This window comes from Primulina eburnea, chromosome 12, assembly GCF_022965805.1.
Source record: "Primulina eburnea isolate SZY01 chromosome 12, ASM2296580v1, whole genome shotgun sequence".
Taxonomy (NCBI): domain Eukaryota; kingdom Viridiplantae; phylum Streptophyta; class Magnoliopsida; order Lamiales; family Gesneriaceae; genus Primulina; species Primulina eburnea.
In genome coordinates this window covers 33,232,151-33,245,269 of record NC_133112.1, presented here as the reverse complement: position 1 = coordinate 33,245,269, position 13,119 = coordinate 33,232,151, and the positions used below count along the sequence as shown (strand labels likewise).

The 13,119-nt window shown below is 32.6% G+C and overlaps 1 protein-coding gene and 1 pseudogene across 1 annotated transcript; one reads left to right on the top strand and one right to left on the bottom strand.

The window, feature by feature from the left end:
* The first annotated feature begins 312 nt into the window (after positions 1–312).
* Positions 313–3,404, top strand: LOC140807633 (protein terminal ear1 homolog). The gene is made up of 5 exons (XM_073164577.1): positions 313–1,219; positions 1,607–2,258; positions 2,415–2,534; positions 2,654–2,795; positions 2,927–3,404. Exons 1-5 carry the CDS (start codon positions 544–546, stop codon positions 3,227–3,229), a joined length of 1,893 nt encoding a protein of 630 aa, XP_073020678.1. The 5' UTR covers positions 313–543; the 3' UTR covers positions 3,230–3,404.
* A 6,331-nt stretch (positions 3,405–9,735) lies between these two features.
* LOC140806833 (vignain-like) lies at positions 9,736–12,635 on the bottom strand (annotated as a pseudogene).
* Between the last annotated feature and the right edge of the window lie 484 nt (positions 12,636–13,119).

Sequence of the window (13,119 nt, the reverse complement as noted above, 5' to 3'; positions counted from 1 at the left end):
TTTGTAATGAAATTTATCAATTATTTTTATTGTCTCACTAATTATTTTAACGAAACTCGTCGGAAATTATCTGTCATACATTAATAACGAAATTTATCAATCATTTCAAATTTAAATTTAAATCTATCGTTTTACTAATTACTTTATATTGCAATTGTGATTTCCATAAATACTATTATCAAGTTTAAAAATTTATTAGTGGAGTGTAGAGACCCTAATTACTCATGAAATAAACAAAAATATCAATTTTTTTTTAAAAAAAATTATTTACCATAGAGTCTAGAGAGAGAGAGACTGATAGACTGAGAAAAGAAGGATTATTCACTATAGAGTCTAGAGAGAAAGAGAGAAGCTGATAGATACACAGTTATATGTTTATATACATGAAAGATTGTTTACAGAGGGACAAGGAAAGAACCATAGGATATTTGCTGAATCTACACAACACAAGATTCTGAAGACAACTATATATCCAACGTTTCTTTTTGCAGTAAAAAAACTCATCGGAAAGTCTAATTTTTGGGTCAAACCGGTTTCCCGACGATGGACGAAGCCGGTTTCGGGGGTTTTACGGCGCACCACCTGGACCCCGGTGCTCAAGAGTTTTTCCCGGCCATCGGGGTACGTTCTTTTCCACCCCAAGTTTACTGCCCTTACCCGCCTCCGGTGTACGAAACCATGGGATACGTGCCGTTACCGTTTTCTGCGGCACCGGCGTATGTTAGCGTGCCTTCCTATCCACCACCGCCGGTTTCTTTGCCTCCTTCCTTAGCCACGCCGTCCAGAACTCTGCTCCTGAGCTTGGTGCCCCCTTGCGTGACTGAATCAACGGTACGGCGTGAACTAGAAGTCTTCGGCGACGTGAGGTCGGTGGAGATGGAGCGACGGCGTGAGGGCTTGGTGACCGTCCATTTCTACGATGTGAGAGATGCGCAGGCGGCTTTGGTGGCGATTCATGATCAGCACATGCAGCAACAATGTAGGCTGGGACGCCACTACGAGGCCGTGCTGAACAATCCTATGGGTTTTGTGGCGGTTCCGCCGCCGTTGCCACCTCCGGCTGCGCGTGGCCTAATTTCAGGACAAGTCGTGTGGGCCCAGTTTTCCACTCCAGTAACTTCGTCTCTTCCCGATGGAAACAATCAAGGCACACTTGTTATATTCAATGTCGATCCCGTCGTTTCGCCTACTTATCTCCGACATATTTTCGAAGCCTTTGGTATGATAATACGTGATTCATCTCCATTTTAGTTTACTACCACCTTGATATTTTTCTGCAAGATTCTTGATTGGGGAGATTATTTTTCGTGTTAGTTTGTCTGTACAAGTGTTCATTGGATGTGTTACAGATGTTAATTTTCAGGTTGTAATACTCAAAGATTCATGAGATCTCCTCAGATTTTTGTGGGGCAAATTCTTGTTTTAAGTGTTCTCCCTTGTTTGATGGGTCGTTTTCTTGACTGCATTTATGTGGAAAAAGAAATGTCTTTTGTGGCATTCTAAGTTGACCCAAGATAATTAAACCGATTGTACGACGAAACTTGATTTTCTTTTATCATTTAAATTTTCAATGCATTATGGTATTTTGTTATGACTTCCCTTGAAGGGCCCATCAAGGAACTGAGAGAGACGCCAAGGAATAGGAACCAAAGGTTCGTGGAGTTCTATGATGTTCGAAATGCCGCAAAAGCAATGGCAACTATGAATGGAAAAGAAATTTGTGGCCAACAAATTGTTATCGAATCAAGTCGGCAAGGTGGCCAGATCAAGAAATTTTCCAAGTGCCGTCCTCAAAGTGGATTGCTCAATTCTTCAACCGATAACCACACGTCATCAAGAAACTTGCTGCCACCGTCGTCCCCGTCAACTCCCCCTCCGCCGCCCACACAGCGGAGATTCTCCGCCCGGTTTGCACCACCGCGTAATTACCAGTCTAAAGTAACCCCGGGCGGGAGCAAGAGTTCCCGTGGATCATCACTTCATGGATCAATGGCCACCATTTGCATTGGTGAATGTGATCCGGAGAGTTCAAGCATAAAATCTAAGTACAAGAAAAATATATCCTGTGGTGGTGGTGGAAAGAGTTCTAAGCCGGAAAAGGGCGGCTGCAAGCCGTGGAAGGGTAGCGAAGGCGGCGGCTGGAAACAGGGAAAAGATTACGATCCTCGTTTCCTGATAAAGGAGGAAGCAATAACTGAATCGAACTATAGTGATTCTAGAACTACGGTCATGATCAAAAACATCCCCAACAAGTACAGGTAATCATCGTCTTGTCTTTCATGCCCTTAGTCTAGTTTGCTTGCTTGTTTAGCCAAAATATTCTGATTTTACCATTCCCATATCCAATAATATATATATATATAATATTATATTGTATGATTTGAGTTCATACATATTTTTTTAATAATTTTCAGTCAAAAGCTGCTGCTGAACATGCTGGACAATCACTGCATTCACTGTAATGAGCAGATTGCCGACGGCGATGATCAGCCCTTGTCCTCGTACGATTTCGTCTATCTGCCTATCGATTTCATGTAATCTACTCTCTTTTCGATTTTGAATACTTTTTGAAAGGAACTGTATTATTTGAAATTATTTTTTTATTTATTAGCGTAATCTTTTCCTGAATTCCATGATCCATCTGGTTTTTAAGCAACAAATGCAATGTGGGATATGGGTTCGTGAACATGACTTCACCGGAGGCGGCACTGAGACTGTACAAGGCATTTCATCATCAAAGCTGGGAAGTATTCAATTCCAGGAAAATTTGCGATGTCACCTACGCAAGATTACAGGTATATATAATTGTTTGTGATTAAGTTAAATTATTAATTATTATGTCAGTAGTTAAATGATTATTTGCAGCATATATTTGTAAGATTCTTGATTTTGTGTGGGCATGGATGTAAAATAACTACATTGAAAGGGGTTGGAAGCATTAAGAGAACACTTCAAGAATTCAAAGTTCCCCCAAGATGCGGAGGATTACATGCCGGTGGTGTTCATGCCGCCTAGGGACGGGGAGAGACTGACAGAACCGGTGCCAATAATTGTACATACCGCCGGAGACCCAACAACAGCTCCTCCCTCTACACCGTCTACTTCCCTCAGCAGTTCAAAGCATGATGAGTCAGAAGAACCATCCACTGGATGGAATGGCTACGGAAGCTCCTACGAGGACGAGGACGAGGACGAGGGCGGCAGCAGCAATCGCGGTGGAGAACAATGAATAACAGCAAGGCCAAGTGAACGGAGATGGTCGATATGCATGAATGTGAACCACCCCCGGCTTATGTTCTTGTACACTATTTACTTAGATTAATGTTTTTGTATTAGTTAGAGTCGTATATCTTCCTGCTTGACTACTTTGTTGCTACCCCGTTAATTATTTTACAAAAAAACTGGAAAATATCGAGTTTTAAGGTTTTTGTTGGTATTTTTTTTAAATTATTTGTAAAGCTTGAAAAGGGTGTGTTCATTTTGGGAAAATCTGCAGGGTAAGAAGAATGCATGCAACTAGAAAATTACATATGAATTCCTATTTGTCCGTAAGCAAAATAAATTGGAATAAAAAAATAATAATGAAATTAATATTATCGATACGTTGGATAGAAACTGGAGCCCAGGCCGATGGCTTCTGCTCCAGTTTCATGAAATAGTAAATCAAAGCTGAAACAATGTCAAATCATAAATATATGTATTTTATGATATTTGAGAATGTGGTGTGGTGTTAATATCTTATATATGGGTATATATTGATTTATACATGGTACAAAAATACGATTTTTAGTATAAAATTAAAATAATTTTATTAATATCAACATTATGTCAGTATTTTATATGGGATAATTATTATTAACAAATATTCAATATTTTGTAATAATTTTCGACCGAAAAAGACTTGTCATTAATAACAATATACATGTTTTTATACTTAAAAAATTAGATATTAGTATCAGATCTGAAATAATTGATACTCAAATATCATATATTATTACATATCTTTTCATATTTTGTATCGATTTCATTTTAAAAAGAACACGTGTGCACAAAGAATACCAAATTGAAGAGCTACTTTTGGACATTGTATTTCAAATTGTAAAGTCATAAAGTGTATTGTAATTATATATGTTCTACTCATCTACTCTCATTGTTTATTTTATATGTGTCGCATCCATCAAGCATCAAGGGATGCATAATTTTATTTCTTAACAAAATATTATAAAACCGTATACAATCGACCATATAAACAGAACCTATTATAAAAAATCGGGCTGAACCGTAATAAAATGGTTTGGTTTTGGACCAGAATTATTCAAAACCGAAAACTGAAAAATCGAACCGCTATTGAGAAAAATCGGACCTAATCAACCGACTCCCACCCTTACGTGAAACTGTCTCACAAGACACCTAAACCTACTCTTTATTAAATTAAAAAAAAAATCTCTGAACACAATGCTCTTTGTTTTTTTTCCAGTAGAAAAATAAAAGAAAACGAAAATGAATAATAATTATTTTATAAAACGATCTCACGTATCTATATTAATTAAACAGTCAACTCTATATATATATATAAAATAAAAATAATGTTTTTAAAATATAAAAATAATGTTTTTAAAATATAAAAATAATGTTTTTAAAATAAAATCTAATTATTTTTAATAAGTTAATTTAATAAAGTTTTGGATACGGAGAGAGACAAAGCCACAAAGACTTCCACTAATGGGAGCGGCGGGGTTGTCTTTACTAGTACCGTGAAAGGAAACGAACTCCCCAAAAATGTAGTATAAATCAATAAAATATTTAATTATAATTAATAAATATAAATATTATGTAAAGAAACAGACTCATCATCAAACTTTGATTTTGACGGCTGCTCACGGACAATTACTTACCTACTTTGCGTGACAAGAAATCAACACCAGCCTATATTTCTTTTCCGGACAAACTATGTTGTCCGGACATCCAAAACAAAATTTTGAAACATCGAATACGTATATGACACATGAATATGATCTACGAATACGTATATCAGATATGATAAAAATACATGTCGTTGATTTTTTGTAAGGATCGATTAGTCGGACACATTGAGAACACATTTTTCGGACTTTTTGTATTTTTCTTTTAAATCACTACTTTGAAAGTGTACATTGTATATGTTTACATATATATATATATATATATATAAATATATATATATATATATATATATATATATATATATTTATATAATATATTTTAATAATTATCGTATCCTAATAGTATCATATTATCGTGTCTTATATTTTCAAAATTTACCGTATTATCCTATCCATATTGTATTTGATATAATACCTGTATCTGTATCTATGCAACATTGTGGACAAATATTTTTTTTTAATTATTCTCACATAGCTAATTATGATTATTATTATACTTACTGTTATTTGTTTTAAAAACAAAATTGTAAAGATAATTTTCAAAAAATTTGATACAAGAAAGGTGTTCATCAACCATTGAATATATATAAACGAAAAGTTGATTTTTCGTGAGACGGATCAATTTAATCTATGATTATAAAAAAAAATTAATGTTTTTGACATAAAAAGAAGATTTTTTAATGATGAGTTGAGTGAAATACATATGAGACATTCTCACAATAAGTTTTTCTGATAATTTATGTTTGATAACAATATTATATATTTTTTGTTAATGCGTTGGCAAATTGGAATTTGTAAAATTGAGAAGAACGAGGTTTCGAATAAATTTAATGTAAAATATGATGATTTTGTCATAAAAAAATAAATAAATAAAATTGACCAGTACTGTATATACGTAAAAGGAAGGGTCAAACGAAGTAATGGAAACTGTGGGAATCGGCATGGCGTGCTCTACCTTCTGGGGATCAATGCCACACGGTTGCCAATTTTATATCATTCAATTAAATAAAATACTGAGGCCAACTTATTTAATAATAATCACTTATTAATCCAAATTTCTGCTTATAATTATGCTCAATTTAATTCAAATCCAAAAATAGGTCTTATTTTAATCCTTATTTTTTTAAAACTATATTGTTATTTTGATAAATAAATGAAATTTTTTAGATACTTTTACCTCATTCATTTTGTCTGAAACAAAACTATCATTTACAGTTCATAAATACATCATAAAACACTATATTTAATAAACAGTCTAATAAAAATATTTTGATATTTTATTTTAAAAAAACAAGTATAAAAAAGAATTATTTATCAAATTTTATTTCTTTTTTTTTAAAAAAAAAATCAATTTTCATTTATATTTTTTAACAATATACACTGATATTGTCAGTCACTTCCTCGAAATCATTAAATTAGTCACTTTCTTTACAAAGTATTAGCGGTCAGAATCTTTATAATATATATATATGGAACAACTCATATGCTATACATGTATAAATAATATTTATTATGTATATAAATCACGATCATAAAGATCAAGTTTATTCTAAAATTTTGTTGTAATTTTTAATTATTATTTTCATAACGATAATGTAATTATATTATATAGATACTAATTATAATATAATAATAGATATATACAGACGGGTATATAGTTTTAAGTTTGATTAAATCTCAATTTTAGATTAGATATATGAGGTATATATTTTTAGCTTTGTATCTTTTATTGAATCAACCAGAGTCCTATAATTATTTTTTAGTAATCAATTTGTTCTTATAAGCGTCTAACTAAGGCAAAAACTTGTGTGAGACGGTATCACGAATCGTATTTGTGAGACGGATATCTTATTTGGGTCACCCATAAAAATGTATTATTTTTTATGCTAAAAGTATTACTTTTTATTGTGAATATGTGTAGGGTTGACCCGTCTCACAGATTATGATCCGTGAGACGGTCTCACATGAGATCCACTCCTAACTAAAGAGTATGTCTCTTGTGAGGCAGTCTCACAAATCTTTATCTTTGAGACGGATCAATTCTACCGATATTCATAATAAAAAATAATACTCTTAGCATAAAAAGTAATACTTTTTCATGGATGACCCAAATAAGATATTTGTCTTATAAAATACAACTCGTCAGACCGTCTCATATAAGTTTTTGCCTTAACTAAATTGCTAATAGCATTGTTAAATTTTAATAATAACATTACTAAACATACGTGAATGTCGCAAGGAATTTTTTTAACCATATAATTATAAAATTTTAAAAATAACATTAGTCATTTAATTACATGATTTTAAACAAATGACTAAAATTGATTATTAAAACATAATTAAAAAACTATTATTAATTCAATAAAAAATACAAGACTAAAAACTCACGCCTCAATACATACATATTAGATTTGATATTTTTGCCTTTTTAGGTTTTTACAAGCATATTTTAATTTGGGCTTCAATTGAATAATGGACCCGACCTAGTGATCTTAGGCCCATCAATCTGTCCTGCTCTGTTTTAAGGACACAGAAAAGAACTCCATATTTTTTTTTAATGAATAATTCATTAATTTAGGTAAAAGTTAAAAAAGAAATAAATATACTGGACATCCCCAAGAACGGGTACAACCTACACGATCAATTGACAATAAGAAAAAACTAACGTATGTCGAAAATCAAATTACATCAATTGCATTCGGAACACCACGTAGCACGTGAATTTTTAATTGGAGTCGGTGTATATTATTAAAACTAGGGTTTGAATACAAATATTTATGCGGATATTTTTTTGAGTATGTATCTTGTGAGACAGTCTCACGAATCTTTATCTGTGAGACGGGTCAACTCTACCGAGATTCACAATAAAAAGTAATATTCTTAGCATAAAAAGTAATATTTTTTCATGTATGAACCAAATAAGAGATCTGTCTCACAAAATACGATCCGTGAGATCATCTCATACAAGTTTTTGCATAATTTTTTTTATACAACGAGACCAATATATATTAGGTTATATAGTTGAAATATTTATCTAAATATAATAATTTTATTAATTTTAAATTTATTGTTATTTTCGTATTTTTCTAATTGAGAATGATATAGTTATCTAAAAATTTTAAAATATAGATAAAGAGAAATAAATACAAAATATGTTAATTATATATAAGTTAAAAATGTACTAATATAGGGTTTTTCATATATTTTTATCAATTAAAAATTAAGTATTTTTGTAATTTGGTAAGGGTATTATTTATACATAAAAAAATGTTACACCAAGACACAAATATTTACTCTAAGACCTCATGTTTTATAACATAATAATAAAAATACATATAAACTATTATTTATTTATAATTTTTATCATCTCAAAGATTTGGAAAAAAAAAAAAGGAATATAGAACATATATAAGAAAATATTGGCATGATGGATGTGTCGAGTACTACGTATGTGGCAGAATTCAATATATGATTTTCGGGTTCTTCCATGGCAATCCCCCACAGGCACAGCCCTTCTTTAGCATCGCGCATCCTTACGTATTCGTGCTCGCCCCATTCCGGACCCAAAGAATTCCTCACTATCCAGTATTTTTAGTCCCATCAAGAGTCGTCCCATATCAACCTACGGCCCTCCCCGTGGTCAAGCTCCGTGCCACAGTCAGGGCCGATCCTATTCAGAGTCATAAGAGGCCAAGGCCTCAGGCCCATATTTTTTTGGGGCCCTAAAATTTTTTTAAAAAAATTAATATATATATAAAAAATGAATAAAAGCCTTTGATGTAGTGAATTATTTGAAGAAACATTGTTGAGGTCTTGCAAGAATCTTGAAAATTCTTTGACTCATAAGGGTTGTTCTGATATTAATGGGGATGATCTATTTTCAGAGTTGACATTCTTGAGGTGCTCATTACCAAGAGAAGCAAAATCGGCCATTGATGTAGTGAATTACTTGAAGAAAAAGGATGGGTGTTTCCCAAATGCTCATATTGCTTATAAAATCTTGTTGACTGTCCGGTCACAGTAGCAAGTGCAGAGCGAAGTTTCTCAAAGTTAAAGCTCATCAAAACTTTTCTCCGATCAACCATGTCACAAGAAAGATTGAATTGATTGGCTATGTTATCGATTGAGAAAGAAATTACTGAACAACTTGATTATACAGACTTGATTAGTATTTTTAGCTCTAAAACTGTTAGGCAGGTTGTTTTTTAGTGATCATTTTGGACATGTTTGATATTTTTATTCATTTAATTTTTTGTATTGTCTTTAACGTATTGATTTAATTTGAAAAATTGCTATGAAATTAAAAAAAATATGAACACACATTATGATTCATAGGCCTTTTTTTAAAAGTTCGACTCAGGCCTAAATATTGTTAGGATCGGCCCTGGCCACAGTTTCCGGTAAAAACGCCCTATAATTATCGGATGATACACACTTTTATAAGATTTTTGGTCCTATTGTTGATAGGTAGCGAAATGTTTTATTAGTCATATATCTGAGTAGAACAGCATATCAGTGCCACCAGCATTGATTGCAACATGATACCCCATGGGCTCACTAGGCCCGGATTACATCTTGGAGGCCCAGACCACAATTGAGTGGGAAGTCTATCATGGCCCAATTATTCTCCTATAAATACCAAGTTTGATCGTCACTATATTGTTTTCAGCCGCGCCTTTATCTGCTCTTCACTCGTATCCTCAGTCACTGACTTGAGCGTGGACACCCTCCTGACCACCTTCTAAAGATCTTATTTATTATTTCAGGTCCACCTTCTAAAGATCTTATTTATTATTTCAGGATCAGGATAATTTCAAAACCTGCGTATCACAACAGATGTGGGCTGGTTTGCAGCTGCTTTCATCAGTGTTTTCGTCGTTGGATGGTAAGTTTTCTTGCCCATCGATCTTCACCTCGGGTGCATTCATCTACAGAGCAATAAGATGGAAATCCCAGTTGATTTCTCAATATTTCTAAGAATTTTCAAGAAGAAAAAATGTATTTACTTTGGCTGCATCAGAGTTCTCATTTCTAGCTTTGTAAGGGTATATATATGTTTTCTGCAGTGAGACCACCGTGTCTTGATGAACTCGTATGCGTCCTCCATGAACCCTTCGCCGCAGCCCGTGTTATCCTTTTACCGATCACAATCAACCAGTTCTTGTTCAGACAAAGATACTAATCAACCTGTTTTAATCGTGTTTATCCCTTCAACTCCAACCACAGTGGAAAATGCCCAACAACTACCAACCAAATTGAAACAAAAAGCTCAATTTCAATCGTTAGGCCGAAAAAAAGTGATGAAAACGTAGGAAAACATACCGCATCGTCCTTGATTCTTGACATCAGTGACAGCACCTAGCTTTCTCCAATCAACTGATGCAGGCAGGTTTTGGGTCTTCCCATGCACGAAGCCGGTGCTGGGCCGACTCCCGCGAATCTCCATGTGGTGATTGACATTCGAACTGTAGGAGTTTCTGAATTGGTGGTTTGTTATATCAGCAAACATGTTGAGTTTCAGCTTGTAAGGCTTATCCATCTGATTCACTGAGTGAATGTGGTGCACATTCGATTTGAACACGTTGAAACGCTTCGGCTTCTCGCTCAGGTTGCGCAAAATGTTGTAGTGGCTCTTGTTGGAAATTTGAATAAAAATTATATGTCATGAATGTGGGAGTACATTTTGGCTCTCCATATTTTTGAGTTGGTTGTGGCTCATTATTGGGGGAAAAAAAATCTTTATGTACTGTACCATTTGATATATTGTGCAACAACTCCGCCATTTGTCGTACAAGTCCCAAAAGCCCTCATCGAAAGCCATGTCTTTTTCTGTGAATTCTATTATTTTTGCTAGTCCAACAACCACAACCAAGGAAAGGAAAACCAAGAAAAGCTCCCCCAGTTGCCATTATCACTATCTTTTATACATAATATATCAAAGTTTGAGCGCAAGAATGGAGACTTTGATTTAATTTAAATAATGATTTAATTTTTTAAAATAAAAATATTCATCTTAATTTTTTATTAGTCATGCTCTCTCCACTTATACCAAACAATGATTTATTATCAAAAAAATATATAAAATAATTTAAATATATTAATATATAATGATAACAAATATTAAAAAATTAATTTAAAAAAGCCACCCGAGCGACGACGAGACGCTAGCGTTAGACAATAGACAGTCGTCCGTTAATAAAAAAGAAATAGAAGTGTACACAACAAGTCCGCACGGGATTTTCAAAGGCCGAGGTTCTTTACACTAACCGGGCCGAACTAATTTTGACATGGATCTTAGCCCAGCTATCCGTTTCACAACCGGATCTCTAAATTCCACTCATCAAAGATGAGGGTTGGAGGCTTTAACCACTAAAATTCGATCATATAATTATAAAAATTTCACAATAATATTAGTCATTTGATTGCATGATTCTGATGAGTGGCTTACCAGGGCTTCTCCAACCCCTGCACCAAAATGGAGTTTCACGTCATTTTTTGCGCAAAGATCTTCTCCAACGAGAGTTGCGCTATCTAGGGGTGAGCATTCAGTTAATTCAGTTACCGACCGAACGGAATTAGCTATAACTGAATCGAAACGAAATATTTAATCATAACCGAACCGACCGAATAAATTTTCATAATGATAAAAACGAACCAAATAAAAATCGGTTAAACCGATTAGTTTTAAAAAAATTGCGATTTAACTTTAATTATATATGTAATTTTGTTTTAACACTACACTGTATACAAATGCATAAAAATATATAATCACACACATCACAAATGTATAAGTTTTATTTGAACACAATTAATACATATTATATCGATTTTAAAATTAAAAATTAATTTTATAAAAATTGATAAATAAAAAAATTTATTAAATAATAATATTTATTATATCGGTTAATTCGGTTAACCGATTTCAAAATTTTGAAAACCGTAATCGAACCGATATAACCGAATTTTTTTAATTTGAAAACCGAATTTCCGAAATAACCGAACCGAATTTCCGAATTGACTCGGTTCGGTCGGTTAATTCGATTTAATCAAAATCTTGCTCATTCCTAGCGCTATCCCTATGCGCCAAATTGACATAGGGGACTCTTTTTATTTTTATGAATATTTATATTAAAAATTATAAATATTATTTATATAATAATATAGTATTATTATATTAATTTAATAATTATATATATATAAATAATTGTATAATATTATTTTAATAAATAGACATTTAATCATTAAATGAGAATATTTATTTTAGAGTAAGATTTGAAGTAGATGTGTTGTAGATGAATATTATATTTGGTGCATGAACTACACTATTTTAAAATAGAGTTTTGGATTGAAAATGACGATTCAATCAAATATACAAAACTAAAAAAGATAAATCACATTCATATATTTTCATGACTGAAATTGTAATTTTTTCGTTCATTCGTCGGATTAATATTTTCTTTATTGAAAACTTCATAAGATAATAATATATCATAAAAATTCTGTTAGATTTGACGTTCATGTTCTTTCAAACGTAAATATACGTCAAGTCCGAATTCTCCCAATAAATAAGTGGATGAAGAGTATAGAAATGCATAATCTTGTACGATATAATATTTTATTGATTTTGTCGTGTAATAGAAAAAAAGATTCTAAACGATCACAACCTCCGACAACCTTGAAAGCTACATGGGGAACATCAAACACGAGATACATGTTATATCCTAGGAATTTAACAAGTTGGTGTACTTTGAGTTATGCAATAGTATAACCGAAAATTGGTCTTCAGTCCTCAGCTGTCGATTTTTTTTTTGTGTTTAGTCTTTAGATATTTTTTTAGCATCATATTTCACATGAAGTGTACTACATCTCCAAATGAAGTGTACCACATTTTGTATGACATAGTACCACAATTTTGTGGGTAGAGAGTGAACCCAAAGAAATGTTTTGATCGGGAGATTTTTCACCAACTTCCCCGTAATATAATTATTCTATTTTCAAAAAATTATTTTATTAAACCTTTTTTTAAATAATATTTTCCCATATTAAAACAATTTTTTGAAAGAGTTCTTGAAAATTGAAATATCGTGTAAGAGACCAAGTTGTATTCTTGTTACGGATGCAAATCCAAACATATTTCAAAACCAAATTGAATTCTTTCCAAGAACACAAAGAAAAACTTGCTTCTTAAAAAAAGTAA

Coding starts and splice junctions, on each gene's coding strand:
- LOC140807633 (XM_073164577.1), top strand. CDS start 544: ATGGACGAAGCCGGTTTCGGGGGTTTTACGGCGCACCACCTGGACCCC. Junction 2,259..2,414: donor AACATCCCCAACAAGTACAG/GTAATCATCGTC, acceptor AATAATTTTCAG/TCAAAAGCTGCTGCTGAACA. Junction 2,535..2,653: donor TATCTGCCTATCGATTTCAT/GTAATCTACTCT, acceptor CTGGTTTTTAAG/CAACAAATGCAATGTGGGAT.